The 16123-nt window shown below is 42.7% G+C and overlaps 2 protein-coding genes across 9 annotated transcripts in view; one reads left to right on the top strand and one right to left on the bottom strand.

Annotated features, from left to right (window-relative positions):
• The window catches only part of LOC120375032 (glycerol-3-phosphate dehydrogenase [NAD(+)], cytoplasmic-like), a 52787-nt gene extending 47642 nt beyond the window's left edge, over positions 1–5145 (bottom strand). The window contains exons 1-2 of one of the 5 annotated variants that reach the window (XM_039495591.1): positions 5039–5145; positions 3529–3596 (exon numbers count right to left, since the gene is read on the bottom strand). In XM_039495591.1, the coding sequence (XP_039351525.1) occupies positions 3529–3573 (45 nt within the window). In that variant the 5' untranslated portion in view covers positions 3574–3596; positions 5039–5145. Of the gene's footprint in view, positions 1–3528; positions 3597–4922; positions 4944–5038 lie in introns of those variants that run through there. The other 4 variants (XM_039495595.1, XM_039495593.1, XM_039495594.1 and 1 more) reach the window with 4 other exon arrangements.
• The window catches only part of OSBPL11 (oxysterol binding protein like 11), a 79783-nt gene that overhangs the window by 4361 nt on the left and 59299 nt on the right, over positions 1–16123 (top strand). Inside the window, exon 1 of one of the 4 annotated variants that reach the window (XM_039495582.1) lies at positions 942–1513. The exons of 1 other annotated variant lie outside the window; for it this stretch is intronic. In XM_039495582.1, coding sequence (XP_039351516.1) covers positions 1377–1513 — 137 coding nt within the window. In that variant the 5' untranslated portion in view covers positions 942–1376. Of the gene's footprint in view, positions 1–941; positions 1514–1693; positions 1826–16123 lie in introns of those variants that run through there. 2 more of the 4 variants (XM_039495585.1, XM_039495584.1) reach the window with 2 other exon arrangements.

Raw genomic sequence — 16123 nt, forward strand, 5'->3', positions numbered from 1 at the left:
CGAGATCTGTGGTATAGCCCTATTTGTAACTTTTACAACAAATGTTTGTAGCCCTCTCCCAGTGGTTAGGGCACTCTCCTAGGCTTAGATCTGGATTTGAATTGCTGCTCTCTCACAGATTTCCTGTGACTTTATCCCCATTTGTAAACCAGGGATAAATAGCTCTTCCCTCCTTCACAGGGGTGTTGTGATGATAAATACTAGAGAGTCTGAGGCACTCCGATACTACGACAAGGGGAGTTGGATAAGTACCAGAGATAGGAGTGCCACCCTTAGCAGACTGATGTGCAGGTTAAACTCGTTTGTGTTGACATGGATGGAACCACTGTCATGACCTGGGGACAATTTTGCATGTTTCCAGACTCCCACAGGCAGGTTTCCACATTGCCCTGGCAACCTGAACGCAGGAGTGTCTGGGGGCCTGACTGAAACACACCCTGCCTGGCAAACTTCTCCTAACGGAGGTGGCTCCTGTCCCAGAATGGGATCGTCGCCCTTTGCCCCAAGGAGCTGCTGTGGAGGAGGGAGGCGCCCCCTTCTCCTGGGGGGAGGGGCAGTACCGGGATACAGGGGCTGGTGCTGGGGTTGCTGACGCCCCCTGGCTTGAAGTCGTTTCCATCACAGGGGTTTACAGCTCGGTTCCATGGGTCTCTTTAACCCCAGCACCCCTGGATGGAGGTGCCGCTGTGACAGAGGGAGGCGCCCCCTTCTCCTGGGGAGGGCGGGACTGGGGGCAGCGGGACGGAGGGAGGCGCCCCGCCTGGGGAGCGGTCAGCGGGTCTCTGCAGCTGCCCTCCCCTGAGAGGAGCACGTCGCTGCCCGTGACAAAGATGGCCGCCGAGCCTTCCCTGCCCCGCCAGGCGGCTGACCCGGAAGGGGAGGCGGCGCTGGCACCGGCGCTCTCCGTGCGCAGAGAGGACGGCGGCGGCGGGCCCGGCCCAGCCCAGCCGAGCGGGGCGGGGCGGGCTCTGTGTCTCCGACCGCCGCACGCGGAGGCCGGACCCCGGTGGGTGGGGCGGGACCTGGAGCCCACAGGAGGCGGGCGCGGCCGAGCCCCACTGCCGGAGCAGCGGCCTGGGGTGGGCGGTGACTCAGGCGCAGCCGGGGAGCGGAGCCTGTGCCGCGGGCGGCGGGGAGCGAGGAGGCCGGGAGAGAGAGGGGAGCGGCAGGGGCAGCCCCGCGCCATCTCCCCGGTGTGCACCAGCCGGTTCCTCTGCCCCGCTGACGGCTGCACCCCGGTACCTGCGCCGCCCCCTTGCCCAGCGTCTCCCTCCCCCAGGGCCGCTGGCCTCCCGCGGGGACCCGCTGCGGGAGCGGCGTCTGGGGCGTAGGGCCCTCCGGATCCCTCGTGGGTCAGGCGGCTTAAAAGCGGTGCCATGCAAAGTGCGGAGTCCGCCGCGGCCATGAGGGTGTCCGAGAGCGAAGCGAAGCTGGAAATCCCGCTCCCGGCCCAGAACAGCAGTAGGAGCCCCGGCAGCCGAGGCGGCGGCAGCGCCAAGGGCTGGCAATACAGGTAGGTACCGCTCTGATGGCCTGGGGACCATCCCCTAAGGACGGGGGGTGAAGGGGATCCCTTGTGTGAGCGCGCTTTCCCTTGGGGTAAAAGCCTGTCTCCAGGCTCCGGCCGCCCTGTGATGTAACACTGTAACCCCAGAGGGGACCAAACGTGGGGGGAACCAGCCTGCCTTTGAGGGGAAGATAGTCCCCAGGACCTCATAGGCCTTTCCTATCTCAAAGGTCAGGAGAGACAGGGAGGCTGGTGAGAGGAGACAGAATGGGAAGTCCAAAGCAAAGAGTCTCAAGTAAATCTAACATATATGAATAAGTATGTAGCATCTCATTTTAGGACAATATGTTTACTTTTACTCTGTGTTGTAACTTATTAGCGTAATTAAAAGAATCAAGAAGCTGAAGTTATAGAGACTACTATGAGAGAGATGGAAATTAATCCCAAATCATTTCAGCTTCTTACATTTTTAATTATTTGAGTTGTTTCAGATCTTACCCTGACATTTAGGGTTTACAAGGGAACTCTGTGGTTAGTGAACCTGTCTAATCAGTTCCTTGTTTCCACTAAGTGAATTAATTTTCTTGGATGAGAAGTCACCTTTGTGAAATCGGTTGTCTTACACAGAGAAAACACTTAGTTTATTTGTGCTGTTGTGAAATTCTGTACAGCTGTTGCATTGCCACAACATGTCATTTATGACATTAGTCTATTGCAGCTGGAAACCAAGGATACTGCTGGTTTCCACTTATAAAGCTTCTTTTGATTTTAAGAAAATGATCTTACTCTATAAAATGGTTGTCAGCAGTACTGTAATATCTATGAAGAGTGAGATAAAATCACACCTAGTCATTCCATTTGCATGGAATAACATAGCCATGGATTTAATTATATTGTGTCTGTATTTTATTTAGGTTTGTATTAATATTGATGCTTAGTTCAAAGCTTGTTAGAAATATTAACCTATATTAACTATATTAGCTATAATATTAAAGTTATAATATTCTCTGATTAATTTGTTTTGAAATCAACTATTCAGTGTTTATGCTGTTCATGCTTTTACATTTCTGTCATCTTAGACAATGAAAATATGTTAGTTTCCAGTCAGTTACCTTTTCAAGTTCTTGTGCATTAACACAAGGCTGGAATTTGAGTTGCAAATGCTATAAGGGAACGTTTGTTGGTTTTAAAAAAACTCAAAACATGGCAACATTTTTATTTGTCTTAACTTTTGAAAAAGGTGGTTTTCTCCTCACCTCCTCCCAAAACTGAAACTGTAGGTCAAATTTGACCAGGCAGTGTCTTTCAGAGTTTTACTAAAACCTTTATAATTTATATTGAAACAGCATACTTTTCACTGACTGATGGTAGGTGGAAACTACTTCTTTCCCCTACAAAATGCAAAGACTTTTCTCTCTCAGATGTTGAGATCTTTGATGTCATTAATATTCAGTTGGACAGTAAGTGTATGCCATTTTTAAAATAAAAGAAAAACAATGTTACCAATGTGCCTGACAAATTAAACTGTAAAAGGTAAACTCAGTGGTTGTGGAGGCAGGAATTTTTTGTTTTGTTTTTATTCTATAGACAATATCAAGTTGAAATCTGGTCAGGTAAAAACAAAACAACGAAATAAAAATAGATTTGGGTGCTACATTTGCCATGGAATCCCCCTGATTTTTTTGTTTTTGTTTTGCATTCATGTTCCCCTTTCTGCTATTTAATATCCTCCCCCACATGTAGATTATGATGGGCACCATCTTTGTTACACATGTGTACAGTAAGTCCTTGATCCTTGACTGGCATTCCTACACACTATTGTAATAAAAATTCTAAATAATGATGCTGTTTGTAAGACTTTCACAAACTGAGAAAATGACTGTTTAAATGGACATTACATTTAAAGTATTAAAAGTATTACATTTAAATATTAGTCAAAATAGGTTAGCTCTTATATCCACCTCTTTTATACAGAACAGTATTTGATGTAATGGGTTATATATTGTAAACTAACTACTGACCTTGACATGGGGATTGCTTCTATCGTTGAGCAGATGTGCAGGCATTAAGGACGTGGAATAACTTGTGGCTGAAAGGTAAAGAAATATGTATTCTGCATTTTAAAATGCACATGGACTATGCAGTCTTTAGAGGAATATTGCAGGAAGTGAATTCTAAAGGCAATGGACACAGCAAACCAAAAGCCTTGCTCCCAGATGACTTGGAGTAACATTCTGAGGAGATTAAAAAGTTCAGCATTCTTGCATTTCAGGCTATGAGTAGGAAGAAAACTATGTAAGGCAGTGAAAGACCATGAAATACATTAAAAACCAACTTTAATCAGATCTAAAATTAACTAACAGCTAAGGCATAAAATTGAGGTGATTTGCCCCTTGGGTTTGACTTTGATAAGAATTCTTCCTAGTGAAGTTGGCATGAGTTGGAGTTAATCTGAAAGATCAAAGAGATCCTTGGTGGGTGGGGTGGTAGCTAGCTAATATCCAGGGGCGGGGCTAGGGCCCAGCGGGGGGCGGGGGGGGTAGGGGGGGGGGGGGGGGCGTCATGTGGCTGGGAGCTCTGGGCGCATGCCGGCATGGCCGCCGGAGCCGCCCGGGAGCGAGCCCGCGGCCGCGCCGCGCCTCATGCATGGGGGGGCGGGGTCCGTTCTTCCCGCCGCCCCCAGAGGCTCCGCCAGGCGTCCGCCCCCCCGTCCCCTCCCGTGACCCGCCGCAGGCACTGCGCCGGCGGAAGCCCGGAGGAACCACGCCCCCGCCCCCCCCGGAGGCGCGGGGAGGGGGGGGGACCGGGGGGGGGGGGGGGCGGGCGCGCAGCGCGCGCGCTGCTTGGGGCAGCCTACTTTGTAGAGCCGCCCCTGCTAATATCTGTAGGCTCTTATAACATGCCCATCACCAGAGTATCTGAGTCCCTAAAATGCCAACTTTTAAACGTACTGATCTGCCTTTTAAGGCTGTAAATTAAACTAGGGAAACTAAGTAAACTCGGTTATTGCAGCACACACAGTATTTGAGAGCACTGGTTGGTTATTCTCTAACCTCTGCAGTAGGTTGACCCTTAATTTCCAAGTCTGGTTTTCTTTGGTTTTGTTATATACTTACTTATTGTTTTTGTTATAAACTAATAACTAAGTTTTAGCTGTGCAGTGTGTCAGAATTGCATAGTTAGTAGTAACTGATTTGATTGAGATTGGATTTTTGAGAATAAGCCAGAGCTTCCATTAAAGTCAAGGTCCCTAGTATTGTGATGAGTAAGGAAGTTTAGATGAATCAGTTTTAGTGGCCAATTTTCTTAGGCCACTTCTTTGTAACTTCCACTCTATCTCTTGTCCCTACCTGTTCTCTCTCATCGTCATCTCTGCTCTGTTCTATTTAAAAGTAAAACTTACTAGACTCCTTACCTGTGGAATTTTTTTTTTTTTTGGTGGTGATTTCAAATTATTCTAAACTTCTTTCGCTTTGCTGCAGCCAGCCCACAGAGCCTTTCAGAGAGAGAAGCAAAATGACAGATTATTACCTGATAAGTCTGTTTTAGAGCTGGCATGCTTGCTTCTCCTCTGTCCCCTTCTTACTTTTCTTCTTCCCCCTCCCTTAGTTTCTCTGTTACCGATGCCCTTAAAAAACTCATAGTTGGGTGCTTGATTGTGACATCAAGAAGTAAGTCACCAATTGACATCACCCTCTCTCTCCTTCCACCTCTACCTTTCCTGTGTTTTCATACCGGTTTCCTATTGGTTAAGTGCCTTAGCTTTAAATTTTCAAATGATTAGAAATTTGGATGCTTCAACTTGTAGGTGTTCAGCTTAACACATTTTAAAGATGCCTGGCTTTCAGAAAGCGCCGAGCCCCCAGCCCTTTGAAAATTTGGACCCTTTAAGGTAACTCAAGTTAGGTACCAAAAACTTGAGGCATCTAAATAGTCATTTGAAAACTTGGGCCTTAATTCTTAATGTGTGGCTTTTTTAAATCCTTTGTTGTTAAAGTTAAAATTAGTATGTGCTCTGTCCTGTTTAGAGCTCATCTTTCTCCTTCCCTTTCCATTTTTTGCTTTCCTTTTCTTGTATAGTGCCTGCTCTTCAGTTCCCCCAGAACTGCTCTCCAGTTCTCCTCTTCCCATTTGCAACTCTGTGCCTTTTTTTCATGTCACCCCTATGCCTGCTACGGACTCGCTCTTCCTATGTATTCAGTGACCTCCTTCTCCTTAAAATCTCTGAGAAGTTGCTTCTTTCATGACTGATCTTCTCTATGGCACATGCAAAAGTTAATAAATCTTTTATTAAAAAAAAAAAAACCCAGTAAAACAAATTCAGAGTGAAGGCGAATTAATTTACCCACTTACAAAGTAATACACCTAAGCAGTCTGTAAAGCACAGCGTGCACCTGTGATTAGTAGATAATAAATAATTACATGCCAGCATGGAGTTACAGCATCAATGTTCAAACACTGTTTGTTGGGAGCTGCATTGGCAAGCCTCGTTCATGGGGATCTGCACTGGCATGCAGTCAGTCATTGTGATTTGTCAGCTGGGATGGCTGAAAAAGACTTAGTGCTTGATCCTGTTTATCTTAATTTTGGACATATCTACTGAGAGATTGCACCATGTTATAGGGCTGTCAATTAATCACAGTTAACTCACACGATTAACTCAAAAAAATTAATCTTGATTTAAAAAAAATCATGATTAATTGCACTGTTAAACAGTAGCATACCAATTGAAATTTATTACATATTTTCGGATGTTTTTCTATATTTTCAAATATAATAGATTTTAATTACAATGCAGAATACAAAGTGTACGGTGCTCACTTGGTATTATTTTTGATTATCATTTTTACAGTGCAAATACTTGTAAACAAAAGTAGTAGTATTTTTCAGTTCACCTCATATAAGTACCCTAGTGCAATCTCTTTTTCGTGAATGTGCAACTTACAAATATATATTTTTTTGGTTATATAACTGCACTGAAAAACAAAACAAAATGTAGAACTTTACAGTTTACAAGTCCACTCAGTCCTATTCCTTGTTTAACCAATCTCTAAGTCAGACAAGTTTGTTTACACTTATAGGTGATAATGCTGCCCACTTCTTAATTACAATGCACTTGAAAGTGACAACAGGCATTTGCATGGCACTGTTGTAGCTGGTGTCGCAAATTATTTACATGCCAGATGCGCTAAAGATTCATATGCCTCTTCATGCTTCGGGCCATCATTCCAGAGGACATGCTTCCATGCTGATGACGCTCGTTTAAAAAAAAAAAAGCATTAATTAAATTTGTGACTGAACTCCTTGGGGGAGAATTGTATGTCTCCTACTCTGTTTTACCCACATTCTGACATATTTCATGTTATAGCAGTCTTGGATGATGACCCAGCATGTTGTTTGTCAAATTTGCAGTGAAAGTGTTCTTAAAACAAAATGCAAAGAAAATACCAATGTGAAATTTCTAAAGGTAGCTACAGCACTCAACCCAAGATTTAAGAATCTGAAGTGCCTTCCAAAATCTGAGACGGATGAGGTGTGGAGCATGCTTTCAGAAGTCTTAAAAGCAACACTCTGATGCGGAAATTACTGAACCCAAACCATCAAAAAAAGAAAATCAACCTTCTGCAGGTGGCATCTGACTCAGATGATGAAATGAACGTGTGTTGGTCCGCATTGCTTTGGATCGTTATCGAGCAGAACCCGTCATCAGCATGGACACATCCTCTGGAATGGTGGTTGAAGCATCAAGGGACATATGAATCTTTAGCACACCTGGCATGTAAATATCTTACAGTGCCGGCTACAACAGTGCCATGCAGATGCCTGTTCTCACTTTCAGGTGATGTTGTAAACAAGAAGTGGGCAGCATTATCTTCTGGCAATGTAAACAAACTTGTTTGTCTCAGCGATTGGCTGAACAAGAAGTAGGACTGAGTGGACTTGTAGGCTCTAAAGTCTTACATTTGTTTTATTTTTGAATGCAGGTTTTTTCAGTACATAATTCTACATTTGTAAGTTCAACTTTCATGATAGAGATTGGACTATGTACTTGTATTAATTGTTTTTTACAGTGCAAATATTTGTAATAAAAAATAAATATAAAGTGAGCACTATACACTTCGCATTCTGTGTTGTAATTGAAATCAATAAATTTGAAAATGTAGAAAACATCCAAAATATTCAAATAAATGGTGTTCTATTGTTTAATAGCGCAATTAATAGTGTTAACATTTAATCATTTTTAATTGCGCAATTAATCTCTTGGCAGCCCTAGTTATAATACATATTAACAAAGGAGTTAAGCACAACTTAGCACTCAATATAGACAAGGACTGTCGAGTTAAAATTGTCAGCTGGTTGTGGTTCACAATTAATATGATGAGGAGATGTGATTTTAAAACACAACCATTCTTGTTTACCTTGAGTGTTTAACATTGTTATAACAGAAAGCACTTCCCCAGTGTAGGCAAGTCCTTCATGTTTATGCATGAACTAAAGAACTAGATGGGTGGAACAAATTGGAACAAAGGGAAGGTCACACAGGATATTGACGTATGAGCAGTGAACCTGTCTGGTGTTAAAGAAGTTGACAGGATTATGAAAGAATGGCTAAAGGAGTTAGGACAGACACTCGGAGATGCAACTCCTATGGTTAGCTGTCTGCTGCAAAGCAAAAAAAAAATACCTGGGCCCAATTACACATGAAGTGGGCCAATGGGGAGGGAGTGCTGAATGTTCCTCTCCACTGGCTTGTCAGGGCTGATGAGTGTTTGCTAAAAGAGTGTTATCCAGGTCTTGCTGCCATTGAGCATCTTCATCATGTAGGACCCTGAAAGTGAAGGCAGTAGAACCCATGGGGGCAGGAATGTGCAAAAGCCTCTATTGACTATATCATAACAGAATATTTGTCTTAGTGATTTGACCCCAGATTACATCTAGATATTAAAACTAAATGGAATGTACAGGGGAAATGTCTTTAACATGTTGTTCTGAGAGATCAAATCATTTGTGCTGTTGATGGCTTCCTGTGGAATAAATTCCCATGAGAACCAAGGACCGTCACAAATCTTGTTACCTTTCACTACAAGTGCAAGCTCTAATGTAAAAACATAACTACATGTATATTAAAAGAATAAAAATTCTACCAAAACAAAATGTTCCACTACATATAACATGAAATTCTCCCCTTGGGGAGAACAAACCGTGCATGGCAGATGTTTGTCATGTCACTTAATGTACTACAGGAAAGCACTTGAATATTACTGTTACGTGTACATACAAAGAATAGAATAGTTCCCTGAAAAATAGGGAATGTATACAGGACTCTTACTTATCCTGAGCATTCTATCATGATACAGGTTCCTCTCATTTGCAAGTACTGACTCATTTGATTATAGGTGCAGCTGGTAGCATCACCTATCATTAAGGTTGCCTAACACTTCCCATTATAAGACCCTGTTATTAGTTGCTTGTAACTTTGCCAAACTTTAACCATTTAGGCTGAAATTTTCTGTGCTGGGTGGCTGCCTGAGGCAGATTTTTTTGGGGAGAAGTTCAGCCGTTTGAGAATGAGGCTAGGGAAAAATACATTTTTTTTTTTAACATGGGCAAAACAATCTGGAAATCCTTTCTTTGAAAAAGCTCTAGCCCTCCCATGCTTTGGAGCAGAGCCTTGAAATTTGGCAGGTGGTGACTTCTGTGTACTATCCCTGTGAAAATCTGCCCAAATTTGGCCAAGTTATATGCCTTTGCAAAATTGCAGTGGGCACGTGCTCTGTAGCGACATCTTAGATTTTAGCAGCTAGATTCCTCGAACACTGCATCTACACTGGGCGTACTCCATCTCTGTTTTTGCCACAGACCTCCTGTGTGATGCTAGTCATTGCTTATACCAAACTTTTCACTTGTGATCACTAATGGTGTGTTCCTTATCTTCTGGGTGCTTGATTTAGGATTCTGAGGCTTGAGTTTTCAGAAGTTCTGAGCACTTACAGCTGCAACTAAAGTCAATGGGAGCTGTTTTATAGCATATAAAATGCTATATAATGCTATGTACAGTGAAAAATCAGATCTTGGACATCTCAAATTGGGCATCCAAAATTAGTGGATAGGTTTGACCGTGATCTCTTGGTGCCTCAGTTCTCCATCTGTCAAATGGGGATAATACCTCTCATCTCACAAGGGTGTTGTGAAAATAAATTAATGTTTGTGAAGCACTTTGCTACGACAGTGATGCACACTATAGAAAAGCCCATTGGGAAATTAATAATTGTCTTCAGAGCAAGGTTTGAATAATGAATTTAGTTGGGGATTGGTCCTGCTTTGAGCAGGTGATTGGACTAGATGACCTCCTGAGGTCCCTTGCACCCCTGATATTCTGTGATTAATGTACAGCAAATAAGGCATTGAGCAAGGAGGAGAAAACACAATATTGAATAGCTGTTAAATGAGCAGTCTATTCTGTGCTCTGAATGAGGTATGGCAAAAAAAATAATCGTGTAATGAAACCCTATCATAAGGTATACACATGGAGGCCAAATTAAAATTGCAAAGGCAACCTTAATTCTGGCATTTCCTAGCTTTTGAGTGCTTGACTTTGCAACCTTAATGTTCTTTTACCTTTTAATTTTGTGGTGTGTATGTGTAGTATTTGAAACAGAGAGTCCTCTGAGTATCCAGACAAATTGCAGTTTGTTGTAAAATGAATTCAGCATTGTTAGATACTTTCCAGCTGACACGCACAAAGAATAAAATCAATGAATCCGAGAGTCTTGTTTTTGAACCATTTCCGAGATGTGGCAATTAACAGTTAGTTATTTTTCTTCCAAGATTCTTCCAAAGGTGGTTTAGGGGGTGGTGAAAGGACTTAATAGTGGATGTGAATCGGTTGCATAATTGATAAGATGTAGGCTATTCAGATTGCTTATGACTTGATGTTTGCGGCAAAGTCTATAACAGCCATGTAGAGTATCAATACGATTCTGGGATACTGTAGTTTTACAGTTACAAGAAAATCCTCTCATGTTTCTTGGTAGGCTGGGACCTATTATGTACTATTGTTTAGCAATTAGCACTAGGCAAAAAATGCAGTTGTGAAAAGAGACATAGGAGCTGCAGAGCAAAACATTGTTCTGGGCCATGCTTGTGCTAACCTAGATATGCTTTATAGAGATTTGTTATTTTGCCTATTTGTATGCATAATTATTGCTTAGGGTCCATTACTCTAAAAGTGAAATCCTTTTTATTTGGCTTCAAGAATAAGCCTGACATTTAAACCAAATAAGATGCATAGAAGCAATTTTTTTGTTGTGACGTAACTCTGAGTAGAGCAGCTTTGATTCACCTACTGAACTTAAGGAAATTGATGTCAGGAGACTACCTAGTGAATGTTCTGTTGATATTTATCAGAAACTGCAATTACTAAGTGAAATGGTGGGGAAATTTGCTGATATAAAAATTATAATCGAGCTTTGGGAAATTTGTTTGACGCACATCTCCAAAACCTTGCAGTTCATTTTATCTAAATGTACATGCTAGACTGTATTAATGATGATTGTAATGGTGGTCTTCAGAAGCAATATAATCCAATAATAGGATTTTCAAAAATGGCTAGTGGTTTTGTGTGTCTCCATTTTTAGGTGCTCAATTTGAGATATTTTAAAGAGACCTGTTTTTCAGAAAGTGTTGAGAATGTACCTTATGAAAATGAGGCCTATTTAAAATGTCTCCAATTGAGCATTAATCACCAGTACTTCTGATACGGTAAGCCAATGTCACCCATAGATTTACTTTAGATTTCATTTTGAATTGTTGTACATACTTGTGTATGTGGGAGGAGTCTTTGCTAAATTTAGATGTGTTTTACAGAGTAGTTTCAGTATTAATGTAAGCAGAAGTTAAATTGCTTTTTTAAACACCCACTTCAGTTGGTTTGCACGGCAGATATATTTTGAGTGCTAAAGAGCCTTCTAAATAGCAGTGCAGTTAAACAGGCCATTTTACAGCTGTCCAATGAGAGCAGTGTTTTGCTTTTTATTCATTAGGTGTAGGGTCTTTGCTCTGTTTGCTAATTTCTGCCCTGCACCAGAATTAGCAGGGTCACTTCAGCAGTTTCATTAATATAATGGACAGTAAGCATTACTATACATCCTTCCCCCCGTCTCTTGCAAGGCAGAATGGTATTTCAAAACACTTAGGGCTGATTTGAATTTCCTGCTGACAATAAGTTTTCAAGGGGAATAATTCTTTTCTCCCAGTGTGTACTGGTACTTTCAGTGGGTACAGAAATATTCATATCTTACCACATATTAGGATTTGAGCCTTGCTACAAAAACTGAACACTGTTATTGACCCAGATCCTAATGTAATAGCAAATTCTCTCTCTGTTTGAACTTTGAACAAAGAGGGATGATCTCATGTAGGTCAAAGGTTATATCATGAAACATTTATATATGGAAAGGGGTAAGCAGTGTGTTTCACTGAAATAAGGGTCTTGGAGCACTTCTAGAGGCTTACTTTGTGTTCTCCTCAAATTATTGGTGTCTTTGTCTTACAGAATCATAGGAATGTAAGGGAGGGCCCTTGAGAGTTTATCACAGTGGTGGGCAAACTTTTTGGCACGAGGGCCACATCTGGGTATAGATTGTGTGGCGGGCGATGAATGCTCACGGAATTGGGGTTGGGGTGCGGGAGGAGTGAGGGCTCTGGCTGGGGGTGCAGGCTCTGGGGTGTGGCTAGAAATGAAGAGTTCAGTGTGCGGGAGGGCTCCAGATGGGTGTGCAGGCTTTTGGGTGGGGCTGGAGATGAGGGTTTTGGGGTTCAGGAGGGTGCTCCAGGCTGGGACTGAGGGGTTGGGAGGGTTGGGGGAGGATCAGGGCTGGGGCAGGGGGTTGGTGTGCAGGGGGATGGCTCGGGGTGCAGGCTCTGGATGGCACTTACCTCAAGTGACTCCTGGAAACAGCGGCATGTCCCTGCTCTGGGCCCTACGCAGAGGTATGACCAGGCGGCTCTGCTGAGTGCTGCCCCGTCCACAGACGTTGCCCCTGCAGCTCCCATTGGCTGCGATTCCTGGCCAGTGGGAGCTGTAGGAGAAGCGCTTGGGGCAGAGGCAGCGTGTGGAATGGAGTCCCCTGGCTGCCCCTACATGTAGGAGCCCAAGGAGGGGACATGCTGCTGCTTCTGGGGACCGTACAGAGTGGCCCCCGACCCTCCTCCCCGGCTGGAGCATGGGAGCGGGATAAGCCCCAGGCTGGAACTCAAGGGCCGGATTAAAACAGCTGGGGGCCGTAGTTTGCGCACTCCTGGTTATCAAGTCCAGTCCCCTGCCCTGAGGCAGGACCAGGTAAACCTAAACTATCTATGACAGGTGTTTATCCAGTCTGTTCTTAAAAACGTCCAGTGATGAGGATTCTACAACCTCTCTTGGAAGCCTTTTCCAGATCTTAACTACCCATCGATATTTCCTAATATCTAACCTAGATCTCCCTTGCTGCAGATTAAGCCTATTACTTCTTGTCCTACCTTCGGTGGACATGGAGAATAACTGGTCATTGTCCTTTTTATAACAGCCCTTAACGGGTTTGAAGACTGTTATCAGATCTTCTTTTCTCAAGAGCAACCATATCCAATTTTTTAACTTTTCTTTCCTTTTTTTTTTTTACTCTGTCCTCATAGGTCAGGTTTTCTCAACTTTTTATTATCATTTTCGTTGCTCTCTGCTGGACCATCTCCATTTGTCTCCATCTTACCTAAAGTGTGGTGCCCAGAATTGGACACAGTGCTCCATCTGAGGCCTCACCGGTGCCAAGCAGAGTGGGACAGTTACCTCCCATGTCTTGCATATGAAACTCCTGTTAATATACTTCAGTCATATTTGCCTTTTTCATGACTGCATCATGTTGACTCATATTCAGTTTGTGATACTCTTTAACCCCCAGCTCCTTTTCAGCAGTGCTATTGCCTAGCTAGTGATTCTCCATTTTGTAGTTGTATATTTGGTTTCTCCTTCCTATGTGAAGTACTTTGCACTTGTCTTTATTGAATGTCAGCTTCTTAATTGCAGACCAACTCTCCAATTTGTCAAGGTCATTTTGAATTCTTATCCTGCCCGTCGAAGTGCTTGTAACATCTCCCAGTTTGGTGTCCTCTGCAAATTTTATAAGCTTACTCTCCACTCCATTATCCAAGTAATTAATGAAAATATGAATAATGCCAGACCCAGTACTGACTCCTGCTGGACTCCATTAGATACTGCCTCCCAGTTTGATAGTGACTCACTGATAACTACTCTCTGAGGGTACATCTATACTACCCGCTGGATCGGTGGGTAGTAATCAATCTATTGGGGATCGATTTTATCGCATCTCGTCTAGATGCGATAAATCGATCCACGAATCGATCCCCATACTCCACCTTGGCAGGAGGAGTAAGCAGCGTCAACGGGGGAGCTGCAGGAGTCGACTCGCTGCCATGAAGACGGCTAGGTAAGTTGAACTAAGATACTTCGACATAGCTGAAGTTGCGTATCTTAGATCGATTCCTTCCCCCCCGTGTAGACCAGTCCTGAGTATGGTCTTTCAACAGGTTGTGCACCCATCTTATGGTAATTTCATCTAGACCACATTTCCCTAGTTTGCTTATGAGACTGTCATGTGGGACTGTGACAAAAGCCTTACTAAAATCAAAATATATTTTGTCTACGGCTTCCCACCCTCTCCCGGGCCCCATCCACTAGGCCAGTAACCCTGTCAAAGAAAGAAATGAGGCTGATTTAACATGGTTGCTGGCTATTCCTTATAACCCTTTTATCATCAAGGTGCTTACAAATTGATTGTTAGGTAATTTGTTCCAGTATCTTTCCAGGTGTCGAAGTTAGCCTGACTGATGGTCTGTAATTTGTTTCTGCACTTAAATGTTTACCCGTTTCCAGTCCTCTGGGATCTCATTCCTCCTCCATGAGTTCTTGAAATAATTGCTAATGGTTTTGAGATTGCTTCAGCTAGTTCCTTAAGTACCCTAGAGCAGTGGCTCTCAACCTTTCCAGTCTACTGAACCTCTGTCAAGAGTCTGATTTGTCTTCTGTACTCCCAAATTTCATCTCACTTAAAAACTACTTGCTTACAAAATCAGACATAAAAATACAAAAGTGTCACAACACACTGAAAAATTGCTTATTTTCGCCATATAATTATACATCAGTTGGAATTTAAATATGGTACTTACATTTCAGTGTATAGTACATAGAGCAGTATAAACAAGTCACTGTATAAAATTTTAGTTTGTACTGACTTTGCTGGTGCTTTTTATGTAGCCTGTTGTAAAACTAGGCAAATATCTAGATAAGTTGATGTACCCCCTTGAAGACCTCTATGTACCCTCAGGGGTACACGTACCCATGGTTGAGAATCACTGCCCTAGAGGAACTTGTTTTGTAGATTTGGTTGCTCTTTATTTGACTGAATGCAGGAGAATGTGCTGATTGCCACAGAAACCAGTAAGTGTGAAAAATACAAGGTCTAAATGAAGGAACAGAAATCACTGCTTCCAGTTTGCAGTTGACTATTGAAATGCTGATGAATTGCACAGTGAATCTTCCTAGTTTTCCCCTCAAGCTATTTAGAATAAAAAAAAAAGTATGTCAGCGTATATGCTCGACTTTTGCACTCTCTCACTTGATGCGTATAGAGTCCCACCCATGCCCAAAAGACAGCAGTAGTGAAAGTAGAACTCTTGGGATTTTGGTGGTTTCCCAGTACCACATGGGCATGGCACCACAGTTCTAGGGACCTATCGTCAGAGGAAGTAGTGGGGGGTAGTTTTGTTTTTCTTTTTAAAAGAAGGAGGAAAAAAAAAGAGAGGGGGATAACTAATAATGCTATGTAGATGGAAACTTTTGGATAGTTCATATACAAGGGGAATAAACTAATATAGGCAGCAAGCCCATGCACACTTTTCCTGAGATCGGGGCATGACCTTTTAATTAGGAATTTTTAAAACAGTAACTTAGTTTACATTTTTCAAAAACAGAGTTGTGCATACTATGAGCTATGTATACTCTCTTCTTCTCTCCCTTTTCCTGCTTTTTTTCTTTTGTTTTTACTCACTTTGTTACAATCGAATTGAAGGCAACAAGTAAGTTCTTGATGGGTGAGACTCTGGTTTCCTGTGTACATAGCTGAGTACAATGGGGCCCTAATCCTGGAGATGCCTTCATGCACTATTCTGTAATAAATAAAAATGTTGTGATGGGAGTCGCCAGACCTTGCTGTTCATCTTCAAGTTTTCTCTTAGCATGCAAGCACTTCTCAGTCTGCCGAAATGTTGCATCATTGTTAATTTTTTTAGTAGATTCTTTTTTTTTTTTTTTTTTTGTGGAGAGCCATGGCAATCAGCTTGGGAGTTTGATCTCTGATTTAATCTGTTTTACTAGGGTTAGTTTTTGAAGCATATTTGCTCACTGGAACTGGGCATTGATGTTTTGGCTGAGTTTCTTGAATGAGGGGGCTGCCTGCATGCCCTTTGTGACCACCTGTGTTCAAGCACTGCTATATATAGTGTGAAGTAAACAAGTTGCGCAAAGACTATATCCCGGTTTAGCATCACAGATTTCTCCAACAA

This window comes from Mauremys reevesii, linkage group 11 (genome assembly GCF_016161935.1).
Source record: "Mauremys reevesii isolate NIE-2019 linkage group 11, ASM1616193v1, whole genome shotgun sequence".
In the NCBI taxonomy this organism is placed as follows: domain Eukaryota; kingdom Metazoa; phylum Chordata; order Testudines; family Geoemydidae; genus Mauremys; species Mauremys reevesii.